Consider the following 12,042-nt stretch of genomic DNA (forward strand, 5'->3'; position numbering starts at 1 on the left):
TATTTCAAAAATAGTAATATCTATATATAAAAATTAATTTTATTTAATATACTTTCATTTTTATAATAGTATATATAAATTTTATATAAATTTTGTAATATTATACATAGAAATAATTAAAAACATTATATATATTTTTATTTTTAAATTATTGTTAATATTTTATATATATTGATATTATTTTTTATTTATTTTAAGGATCCAAATCCGGATCCGGATATCCGCCGGATATTACAATTTTTAGAAGGATATCCGACATCCGGATATCCGAGAACCCCGGATCCGGATAAGGATATTAAAATTATGGATCCGCCGTATAAGGATCCGGATCCGGATACCTTAAAATTGCTCGGATACCCGATCCGTCTCATGCCTACTCAGTGACACCTTAATGGAATATTACTTGTTTAATCATCTTATTTGCCTTTGTAGAAACATCTTATTTTTATTTTCTGATTTATAAATTTCTGATAATCAAGCTCGTGATTATGAAATGGGAAACCCCAGGTTCAGAAATTCAGAAAGCCGTAATTCTGTTTTTCTCAACATGTCCCGAAACCAAATTCAACTTAATAAAGTAGTACTAATAAAAAATTATATTCTTTAAAAATAGTGCTAATAATTAGTTCGAACTATGCTGTTAATAAACTAATACTTATTTTGTATATAAAGATTGAGGTTTAAGATTGTTCATATATATTAAAAAAATATTTATGATTAAAAATAATAACTTTCTTCATCTGAAAAATTGTAAAATTCAGTTATATTATGCTTATGTTATCAAACGTTTCAATCTATGTATATAAAGTTAATTTTTTCCCTTTTTATGACAAATGACAAGGGAGTTTGATGACATGTGTCCCTATATATTTTTTGTTTTTACATTTTACGTACTTCCTCTTTTACACTATATTGCAGATTCGTTTAGTATTTTTTAATTGTGAACTATAATTTTTCTCACACTAACCATTATTATATGAAGTTTTATAATATATTTTATTGGTCAATAAAATTGAAGATGAATAAAGAAAAAATAAAAATAATATAAATCGATTTTAAATATTTTATTTATTCACAACTAAAAATAACATAAACTTTTACTATTTTACTATTTTATTATTTTTTACTATTTTCTATTATTTTATTTACAAATTATAATTTATTTTACTATTAAAAATCATAAAATAACAAAACTAAAAAAAACTAGAGTAAGACACATAATCTAAACTTAAATCTCCACAATCACAAAGAAAAAATAAAATACTATAGTAACACTAACTCAATAAAGGTCTAGAACACAAATGAACGCGATCAAACATCAACCCAAAACACCAAAAAAACGGATCAGAGGAAGAATAATCACCGGAAAATCAAAGTCACCACGAAGCAGGAAAACACATGCATAAAGCAAAACCACCAGCTAAAAGGTAAGAAGCACCTCACAAACAAAACAACCATAAGCCCACTCTCAATAGAAGAGACCAAAGCACCAAGAGACTAACTCCACACACATATACCAAGGAAGCAGGGAAAGAAGAAAAACAACATAATGGAGGGAGAATGGAAGCCAACCACAGATAAACCAGAACTCAAGTTTGAGACAAGAAATAATCTTCCAAGCCCACAAAACATACGCGAAGAAAAACACTATCCAAACCTGAGTGGCAAACATGGTGAAATGGAGAGCCACCAGAGACGCAACCAGCGATGAAAAGTGCAACGAGATGAGCGAACAAAGAAGGAAATAGAGACTACACAAAATCATCAAACTGTGGAGCCATCCTCGAGCTATGAGAGAACATAAAAGTCAGATCACCAAAAATTAGATCTTGAAAACCAAGACGAGCAGGGACTATCAACGGCAAGCCAACTACGATGAATACAACTAAACTCTGACCCAACGCAAGGAGATATAGTTCCTAACATTAGTCAAATCTAAGGAAGAAGAGAAACGATATTGATCAGAACAGTGTACAACATCATGAGAAACAACCGCACAACTGAAAATTCATAAACCTGATCTACAACAAATATCAGATAATCTCACAAGTGTGAGACTTTTTTTTGCGATGGTAAGAAATACCGCATACCAGAAATGTAAATAAAATATATAGATGGTGACGTTTTAAGTCAAAATATGCGGAGACGAAAAAAACATCTTAGAAGAATAATGTTTAATGTTGTTAAAAAAAGAATAATGTTCAAAAATGTGAAAATATGAAACACAATTTTGACGCTGAATCCGTTAATGTTAAAATCAACAAATGTTTAAATTCAAAGTTATTGAAATTCAATATGTTTTACATCAGAACCTCAATTCACTACTAACAAATACTACTACACACACAACAACACATTATTTAAAAGACGAACACATAATATATTAACCTATAACCTAATACTACATAACACAATAAAATATTAAATCATACTCTTCACAAATAAATATTGACCACATAATTATATCATCTAAAAACATCATACTTAACCATAATAGAATAATATCCCGTGCGGACATCCCCTAGTTTATATTATAGCTAAAAGAAAACCTACAGTATAGATTCTTACATGCATGCATGCATGTCGGTGTTTGTATATATCCTTTTTAACCTCAAAGCACACAAAGACACGCATGTGTGAAAACACACACACATACACATTCATGTGTATAAACAGGAAACTACAACATCTTAGTCCTTTCTAAAGCATCATAGAGTCTTCTTAATTAATGTTATGTCAAAATAATATGAAATGGAAAATTTAAAGGAACTTTTTTAGAAAATCAAAGCTAATAAACAAATTAAAGGGAGTCTTCTTAAATGTTATGTCAAAATAATATGAAATGGAAAATTTAAAGGAACTTTTTTAGAAAATCAAAGCTAATAAACAAATTAAAGGGAGTCGTCGAAATAAGCGCATGATCGTAGCATACGAGGAACAAGACATGACTGCAGGAGTCAGTATCTTGTTTGGTTCGAGATCAACCTACGAAGAAGGAAAGACACTCTTCTTCCTCTTCTTTTTTTTTTTTGTTTTTTCTCTTCTTCCTCTTCTTCACAACTCTCGATCGCTCATTCTATAAGGCTACCATATATCTAATTTTGTTATAAGTCCGACCCATTTAAAAATAAACAATTGATTTTCAAAGTTTACAAACAAATTCCGAGGAAGGAGTGAGAGCACTCCACAAACGAGGGAGCCGATCAGACCCAAGGCTCCATGCCATTGCCCCTCCCCTCTCCGGCAACGCGTGCCTCTCTCTCCAACGTTTGTTTCTTTATTTTGGATTTAGAAATAAAATTAGTAGCTAGTTGTCACATGTTATACTTATATGTTGTCACATACTCGTTTGTGGCTAGATTTTTAATCTATTTTCTAAAACAAAATATAATAACCTTGCACAAAACAAACGTCCATATACTATATAACCCAAGTCAGCTCTCTTCATAATCTGCTCTTATGTATAATCAGCTATTATAAAAGAACATTGAATTAGGACTAGTGAGTTGCAAAGGATTTGATGTTGTTCCCGTTACACAATTATAAATATGACATAACATGCAAACTGTGCACACAAGAAAAAAGAAGAAGTCATAACATGCAAACTCAACAAGATAAAATTAACACAACACGTCCAACTCTTAAGTCATGCCTTGTATTAATTTAAATATGACATAACATGCAAACTCAACAAGATAATCATTTTTCGTTTTAGATAAATAAAGTCAGTCCAGAAACATTTAATCAGAAAACCTTTAAATAAATAACGCTAGAAATAATTGTGATCATTACCTATAGAAGAATTATTTGGTCACTTTTATATGTGTTTCGTAGATACGGTGGAGATCAGATCCTGTTGGGTCAGTTCGAAGAGCACCATTAACCCAAGTGTTTACAGGGATGCTTAGCAAAACATAATATAATAGTAGATTGGTTCTAGGGTGGAATTTAAACACCAGTTCTTTTACGGTTTTTAATTTTTTTTTAATCAGAAAAAAAAAAATTAAACACCCCGTTATGGGTTGTTAGGTCAGTGGTGCTCTGAGTATTTTGAAGTTTGAACAGTTCGAAAGGACATCCTCAGCAAAATCCAACGGCTAAGATCTCTCCTACAAGACTTATCGGACCCACGACATGCCACCTATTCTCAGATTCTGATTCGCTTTTCCCTTAATTATTCCCTCAAAAGTCTGTTACTTCAAATTATTTTAGCATATCTACATTTTTATAAATCTTAATAACCATGCTTCTTTCTATAATGCATAGTTATAAATATATATATTAAGACAACTGGAGTTGTTGCTTTGTTAGTCTGGGTTGCATGTGATTCAAGCTCAGCACCATATAAGATGTTCCCCGTTATTTCTTAATCAGAATTATCATCGCGATCGAATCATTATTATTGTAAGGTTTATTAGATATAAAGTCTCCAACAACCACTAAATTCACCATTTATTTAATTCACATTAATTTGACAATGTATACTTTTTTTTTTTTGTGCAACTTTTGACAATGTATACAAACACACAAATTTTGCTAATATTTTACACGCAAAAGATCTCTATTAGGTATTCCGATATAGTTGGTAAAGATGATTATATAATATACTAGTATAATTTAAGACCAAAAAGAATCATGAGTGATATATAAACCTCAAGCCATGAATATTACTATTCTATAATTTATGGACGAAGTTAATTATGTGGATCTGATGGATCCGAAATCGAATCTAGTATTGTCTCATCTGTCAAGCATGTATATCCATGAATTCGATTATGTAGACATACATATACAGTTATATATATTGTAAGTGAAGCTTTGCTGGAGCTGTCTGGGGAGGCGGCAAATTGCATATTTCTTAGAGGAACCTTTGAAGGCTATTGGCTGAAGACTATGTTGTTTGTCCGGCATGACTCATGAGTATATAACAATCACTTTGGTTTTTGTGACATGTGAGAAATAGATTAATTTAATGCTTTCAAAACAAATGATTACTTAAACCCTTATTATTTAAATAATCATTAAATTAGAGAACTTCTTTCAGACAAGGTGAGAAATACAGAGAGAGAAAACGCGTGTGAGAGAAGGCCGGCGTCCGGCTGCGCGTCCGAGCGCGTGCCGACGCCGGTGGCTCTTTTCCTTGTCGATCCAGTCTAGGCCCTCTCTGTGTGCTTCGATCCGGTGTCCCTTCCGATATATTTTCGAATCTGGGCTAGGGTTTGTTCCGGGAAGAGCGCTGCTGATGGAGAGCTTCAATCGGCGACAACTCCTCCTGCTCTGGATTCGTAGTGAGGAAGTAGGACGGCGGTTAGTCGCTACAGTTTTCGTTTGAGGTCAGGTTTTGCTTCGGGAGGCGGAGGCTACGATAGCTCCGTCGTCGCCGTTTAAGCTTCCGCGAGGGTGGAGGTTTCCTCAGCTCTGCGTCGTCGGCAAAGTCTTCGGGAGGTGGAGGCTTACTCAGCTGTGCGTCGCCGTCTCGTGCTCCGAGGGGTGAAGGATTTCTTTACCTTACCTAGTCGGCTCTTGGTTTTTATCTAGATTTGGTTTAGGGTTTGTCTTTTCATGTTTTTTCTTGAGTTTGTCGGTTGAGATCCGAGGACGATCTCTCGTGGTTGGAAGAGAGAGGTGTCTAGTGCAAGTTGGTGATGTTCCGTGCGGCGGTGATTTTCTCTGGTGTTTGCTCGAACGGTGGCGGTTGTGATCTCGCTACGGCGATTGATCTATCCGATAAAGATAACACACGAGTAACTCACGGCGGAGGTCAAGGGGGTGTGGGATCATGGATTAGGCCGGTCACAGTGAGGCATGTTCCTGTAATGGCCGGTGAGACGCGTCCTCTCCAACGTAGGTGCTCCCGGTGGTGGCGACGATTCGGGTTTGGGCTTTGAGCTAGGGCGAATCGCTAGTTGTCGGGAATGGGTTGTTGGGTATTGGGCTTGGGCCTAATTTGTCTGGTTTCTTTTTCTGGGCTCTGGATTTGGGCCTTTAGGTGTTTGTAAGGTTTCGATGGGCTTCAGCCTTTATTCAATAAAAAAACTACTCAGACGGAAAAAAAAAAGAGAACTTCTTTCAGAATAATATAGCTGCAGTATATATAACTACGAAGAATGTGACGCACCAATCCATCTCATCTCTAAGCTCGTGATCATCTACTTGATCTCAAGCTCATTATTATGTTCATTATTCTCTTCATGACCTAAAAGGCGCTTTTAGTCGTGCTCATCATATTCTTCCATCATAAAACCAACTTCTAAACCTGGTTGTTTCAGGTTAGTTATGGTAATCCTCCTAATTATTTTCTTACTTTGATTTATTTGTTTGTCATGTCTTCATCAGCTTGTAGTATATAGTTAATGAATTCGTTGATTATATTTTTTTCGTGTGTATCCTCTAATGAAAATCCTTTTGCAATGCAGCAAAATAGAAAGAGTTGTAAACATGTATTTAGGAGCGTTGAATGTGGCTTTCTGTTTTGAATTATTAGGTTTTTGGATTTTAGAATCAAAGGAAATCGTCTATATATTATCACTGTAAATGGTGTACTTTTTAGGTTCAAATTTTACACTTGAATATAAACAAAAATATCATTTGTTCGAACTCACTTCGATTGAAGATCTCTATTGTTACCCCCACCAAACTTAACGTCAGTTTCTTACTGAAAAACCAGAAAAGTCCACAAGAATGTAAGCGAATGTTATTAATGAAAAGACAAGAATGACATACGTGTAAGGGAAATAACATGAAAAACCACCAAATTGGTCTAGTAAGTACGATAAATATGTATGAGATTTTGTATGTATAGATAGATGAGGATATTTTTTTGCGCATGTGTGCTCAGATTTATAACATTAGTGGCTAAAAATTGCAGAATCTAAATCGAGTACTAGCAGACAAAATAAAATTTTCTTTTCTTTTCTTGTCACAGATTATTACAAACCAAAGTTTCAAGTTCTTCAGATCAAATCTTCTTGAGATCTTGATGAAATAAAGTCTTAATTCATTGGAATATGGAGAAGCTTCTCAATCCGTACGAACAGCAGTACATGAAAATGGCTATGCTTAAACATGAAGAAACGTTCAAGCAACAGGTAATTACTGATTATTAGTAGATTCTGATCTTTTCCATCTTACATCATAAACACATGAAAATGAAAATGAATATATGGTTTTTAATATGCATTCAGGTATATGAGCTTCATAGGTTATATCAAGTCCAAAAGATTTTGATGAAGAACATGCAGATCAACGAGGGGAATAATGTAAGTTCAGGACTAGGGACGTTCATCAGAAGAGTTGACCATGATATTGACCAACCGGTGAATTTTCCCGGCGGAGGAGAATCCGGTGGTAATAATATAGAGATTATGGACGAGAGTGAGATAGAGCTAACGCTTGGACCGTCATGTTACGGTGGCGATTTGATGAGACTGAACAAGAAGAAGAGAAAGAATTCTTGGCCGGAGATAATGGACGAAAATTTAAATTCCGGCCGCCAGAGCTTTTCGTCGTCTTCGACAGGGTCAAGCAATAATAACCTCAACAATCTTGAAGAACAAGAGAGATTAATGAAACATCAGAAGCAGAAGCAGCCATGGCTTCAAGCATTGACCTTGAATGTTTTTTGATAATAATAAATAATATTCATAGTAGCTATATTCTGAAATAGATTTCTCTTCCTCTCTTCGATTTAGTATATTTTTACCAGGTGATCTTTTTAATGCTTATCAGTAATTTTCTTCTATAGTTTCTTTCTAGGTTTCTTGTAAATAAAATCAATATAAATACTACAATGCTAAAATTCGAGAATACTGATCACTATATACTACAATGATTTTTAAATCAATATAAACGTTTTACTTTGTTTACAAAAATTGATTATTAATTATTTTTGAGTTCGACGTATATAATTTTCATCTCCAGAATTTACCATATTCAGATTTTTAAGTATACCTACACAAGGTTCGGTCCTTTTACATTCTATATACATATGAAAGAAAATGAAAAAGAAATTGGAGCATTATCATTATAGTTAATGAAAGAATAATGGAGAAGTTATAAAAGGGGCTTTTACCAAAAAAAAAAGGGGCCAATGATGAAGTAGTTAAGGGACAAGAACATGCACTATCTGCTGGCATGTTCCCTTCAGACTTCAAACATCACCTACTTCCCCTCATTTTAGTTATGATTTTTATATATTTTCTGCTTTCCAAATTAAAGAGAATTAAAAATCTAATAGTAAAATTCTGATACATGACCCCAAGATCTTGTTTGAGATCATTATCAGCTTTAGAATTCCAAGTTCTCTGTATCTATGATCTAATCCTCAGAAGCTCCACAGTATATATAAATATGACTGTAAATGGTGTATTCTTAAAATTTGATGAAAAAGTTTACATTAAAAACAATTACCAGCTTTATGTAGGAATAAACACCATAAACACACAAAGAAAACAAATGTTTATAAGTAGAGAAAAACCTTTGAATCAGAACTCAGAAGTCCCAACAAAAATTAAACATAAACTCATGTATTTATATACTATGTTTTTTTCAAGAAATAGAGTGTCTCCGATCTTTAGGTGGTTTGGTTCTTCCTCTAGGTGGGATGCCAAAAGGGTTTAGCTTTCCGAGTTTCTTTGAAACCGAGTTTATGAATGACTTTCTTGGCAATGGAGGCTTATCCATTGAAGCAGTTGATCTTGGAGAACTGTGATTGCTGCTCATGGTTGTTGTTGTTGATGATTTCTTCTCATTATTTTCTTTCTCAAACTCTTTAAGCTTCATCTTCATTTTGAGAAGTTCCAGTTTCAAGTCCTGGTTCTCGCGTTTCACCTTGGAGAGTTCGTCGTTGTAGGAGCTGAGCTTAGGAGGTGGAAGAACAGTTGCTGCAGGTTGTGGTGGTGGTGGTGCTGGAGAATCTGAATCGTTAGTGACTTCTCCTCGTAGGCGTTGTTGTTCATAGTAAAGGACTTGAACAATGGTTTGAACGGGAAGACGATCGTTCTGAGCTGCATGAGCGCATGCTTCACGTGATAGTTTCTGGCAATCCATTAAGCTGCATACTTTCTTCCTCTCTACGTCACTCATATTCGGATGCGCCTGCAAGAAGAACATATAATTCATGCAATAGCCTTGATTAAGATAGTGCAAATGAAATGTATATGTTTATTATCTTAAATTCTTAATACTCTCTATGTTTCACGAATAATGTCATTTTGTAATTATTATTTTTGTTTTAAAAATAGAGACAAGTTTAAATTTATAATGTAATTTTATATATTTGATCACTTATTTTTTTTTAATAGGTAATAAAATATTTTTAATTAGTTATATATAAATAGGAGTATATTAGTATATTTTGCAATTTTTTTAATCCGCATGAGATGCATTAAAATGACATTCCTGGCATAGTTACCTTCAAGTAGATGTCGACGGCTCGATACATACCATCTTCAGTAACTCTGGACTGTTCAGGAATAAGTTCAGCTAAACCAGTGAACTTCTGCAAGCTCACATTCCTATCAGAAGCTATCTCAGCCAAATAAGTCTCCATCAGTTTACCAACACGTTCCATGTCACCAGCAAGATCAACACCATTGTTGCTTAACCTGACTCCTTCAACCTCAAACTCAAGATAGTTCATGAGAATGCGTTGAACAGTGTCCGTATCAAACAAGGAGTGTTCTCCAGTGAAAGAATAAGAAGGAATCAAGAGATCATCAAGAACCGCTTGTGGCAATTGTAACCCCATTCTCTTCTCTAAGTCAAGCCTACAAGCAACCGTTGTTTCTAGGTATATAGCTGCACGTAGAAGCATGGAGAGAAAACTAACTGACATTGCGTTTCTCTCTCGAGGAAGAAGGCTTACTATGGTTTCAAGAATCACTCTCTTCTCGTGTTCTTGTTTTGGTTCAATCTTCTTGGTTCCTTTACCGAAAATCTCCTGCAAAGAACTAAACTGATTAACAAGGCCGGATCTAAGATTCTCGGTGTATAAGCATTTCTTTAAGAATTTTAATTTAAAAAAATCGTAATTTAGAGGCCAATAAACTTTTTAAAAGAATTTTAATTAAAAGAAAATCGTAATTTAGAGACCTATCTCTATATAAAAAACTTCCAGAAATTTCACGCGGTTATGCGAGTGAATAAAACCCTAACAACTCTGTTATATAGTGGTAACTTGTGTTTGAAGGAAACTCACCAGGCCTCGAAGAGATTTCTGAGCATAGAGCATAAGCACTGGACCAAGCCCATACTGCTTAAACCCTCTAGCCATCATTGCTATCAGAACACGTTGAAACGAATCAATCCTAAGAACGGTCAAGTCTTCAGCCCACCAGTCAACCACAGGCTGCTTGCTCACAACCTCACTGTTACTATTATTACTCGTAGGACTGCAGAACTGGCTCTCCTGACAAGTCATATAAGCAATGGCATCGATGCAACGGCTCACGAGTTTCACTCTTTCAGCAATGGGCAACAACTCCTCTGACTTGTGCAAGACTGTGATGGCACTCGATAAGCTCTTGAGAGCTACTTCGTTCAAGTAAGCTTCGGATCTTGAAACGAGGTTTTCTACAGAGTGTTCCTCTGTCATCTCTAGATACTCTGATGCACATCGAAGCATGGCAATGTTCTCTGTGCTCATATCGAAGTTAATACCGTAGCAGAACTTAGTTGTTAGCTCGAATGCTTCAGAGCCTCCAGGGATGTCTGGGATCTTGATAACAGTAGCATCTGAATCGTTTGTAGATTCAGACACAAGTTTTTTGAAAAGCCCACATTTGGACAAGAGTGGGAACTACAAAAGAGATTGATCATGTCACTGGCTTTGCATCATATATATATTAATCAATAAATATTAGGTCTAGAGTTTACCTTATGCAGTGAAAAAGAAGCTTCTCCTACGTGAACGGTGACATCACTAGAGACTTCCTGAGAAGATATCCTGATACAATGTAACAAATATTTTTACTTGGAAACTAGATATAAAAAATGGATCCAGAAATAAAAGTACAATAATAATAATCCAAGAGAAGTAAAATAATCGAAATAAGAGATTTAAAACCATTCACTGGTTCTCTTCATGGCTGAAGATAAAAGATCTTTCTTCTTTGCTGACATACTACGAACACTAAGCTCGCAGCTTCTTCTCACTCAAGAAATCAACCATAGAACACTATTTCAAGTCCTTCTCATGAAGAAGTTGTGCCGTTAAGAAATAAAAAGAGAATAAGATCAACCAAAAGAGTTTCTTTCTCTCTTTTCTTCTCTAATGTGCGACCAAACAGAGAAGAGAGAACCTAAACTCTCCAAACAAGGAAAACCACAAACTACCCTTACTCCAAGAGCAGAGAAGAGGACAAAGAAGAGGAAAGAAGGGCTGTTACGTAATTTTCATGGAGAGTACAAGATAGAGAGGCTGTCCAAGGACTGTGTGTTTGTGTGGTAATGGTTTGGTTTGAAGATTTTAGAAGGGTCATGTGGATCAGACACATCTCTATACCAAAACAAATAATTCCAAAACGAAGTAGAAAAAGAGTATTGATTCCTCTCCACATGTGTACATATCTCTTACAAGTATAATATTAATGCTTGCTATTTATTGGTTTATCCGTTTATGGAATAGAGTAGAGAGGGAAGGAGTATAAAGCTAAGCTAGAGAATATAAGATTTTATGACCGAACATGAACGATGGAAGTCTTGGTCCCTACTAGGCCTGGGCATTTCGGGTATCGGTTCGGTTCGGGTATTTCGGGTTTCGGGTAGTTCGGATAGGGGCTAGAGGATCCATTTAGTACTTGACCTATTTTCGGTTCGGTTCGGTTCGAATAGTTTCGGGTTCGGTTCGGTTCGGATAGTAAATGTAGGGACCGGAAAATATCCGGAAAAAGTTTGGTTCTCATTTGGATCTGGTTCGGGTTCGGATAGTTCGGGTAGTTCGGATAATTTGGATAAAATATTGGTTATTTAAGGTAAAATATCAAATAATTAGGATGATTTAGATAAAAAATTTGAATATTTCGGATTAGGATGATTTAGATA

At 34.9% G+C, this 12,042-nt stretch overlaps 2 protein-coding genes across 4 annotated transcripts; one reads left to right on the forward strand and one right to left on the reverse strand.

Annotated features, from left to right (window-relative positions):
- The first annotated feature begins 6,126 nt into the window (after positions 1-6,126).
- On the forward strand, positions 6,127-7,808 carry LOC106431205. 3 transcript variants are annotated; one of them, XM_013872011.3, is made up of 3 exons: positions 6,127-6,269; positions 6,926-7,088; positions 7,185-7,808. In XM_013872011.3, exons 2-3 carry the CDS (start codon positions 7,008-7,010, stop codon positions 7,623-7,625), a joined length of 522 nt encoding a protein of 173 aa, XP_013727465.1. In that variant the 5' UTR covers positions 6,127-6,269; positions 6,926-7,007; the 3' UTR covers positions 7,626-7,808. The 3 variants fall into 3 exon arrangements, with proteins under 3 accessions (XP_013727465.1, XP_022553040.1, XP_048603297.1); XM_022697319.2 differs by having other exon boundaries at positions 6,139-6,279; XM_048747340.1 differs by lacking the exon at positions 6,127-6,269 and having other exon boundaries at positions 6,314-7,088.
- Positions 7,809-8,350: 542 nt separating this feature from the next.
- On the reverse strand, positions 8,351-11,494 carry LOC106431197 (BTB/POZ domain-containing protein SR1IP1). Its single transcript, XM_013872002.3, has 5 exons — positions 11,066-11,494; positions 10,876-10,945; positions 10,199-10,798; positions 9,413-9,940; positions 8,351-9,096 (listed from the first exon to the last, which is right to left on the reverse strand). The coding sequence occupies exons 1-5, from the start codon at positions 11,119-11,121 to the stop codon at positions 8,548-8,550; spliced, it is 1,803 nt and encodes a 600-aa protein (XP_013727456.2). The 5' UTR covers positions 11,122-11,494; the 3' UTR covers positions 8,351-8,547.
- Positions 11,495-12,042: the final 548 nt, after the last annotated feature.

Source organism: Brassica napus, chromosome C2 (genome assembly GCF_020379485.1).
Source record: "Brassica napus cultivar Da-Ae chromosome C2, Da-Ae, whole genome shotgun sequence".
NCBI classification, from domain to species: domain Eukaryota; kingdom Viridiplantae; phylum Streptophyta; class Magnoliopsida; order Brassicales; family Brassicaceae; genus Brassica; species Brassica napus.

Coding starts and splice junctions, on each gene's coding strand:
- LOC106431205 (XM_013872011.3), top strand. CDS start 7,008: ATGGAGAAGCTTCTCAATCCGTACGAACAGCAGTACATGAAAATGGCT. Junction 7,089..7,184: donor AAGAAACGTTCAAGCAACAG/GTAATTACTGAT, acceptor ATATGCATTCAG/GTATATGAGCTTCATAGGTT.
- LOC106431197 (XM_013872002.3), bottom strand. CDS start 11,121: ATGTCAGCAAAGAAGAAAGATCTTTTATCTTCAGCCATGAAGAGAACC. Junction 10,946..11,065: donor ATGAAGAGAACCAGTGAATG/GTTTTAAATCTC, acceptor ACATTGTATCAG/GATATCTTCTCAGGAAGTCT. Junction 9,097..9,412: donor CCGTCGACATCTACTTGAAG/GTAACTATGCCA, acceptor TTCTTCTTGCAG/GCGCATCCGAATATGAGTGA.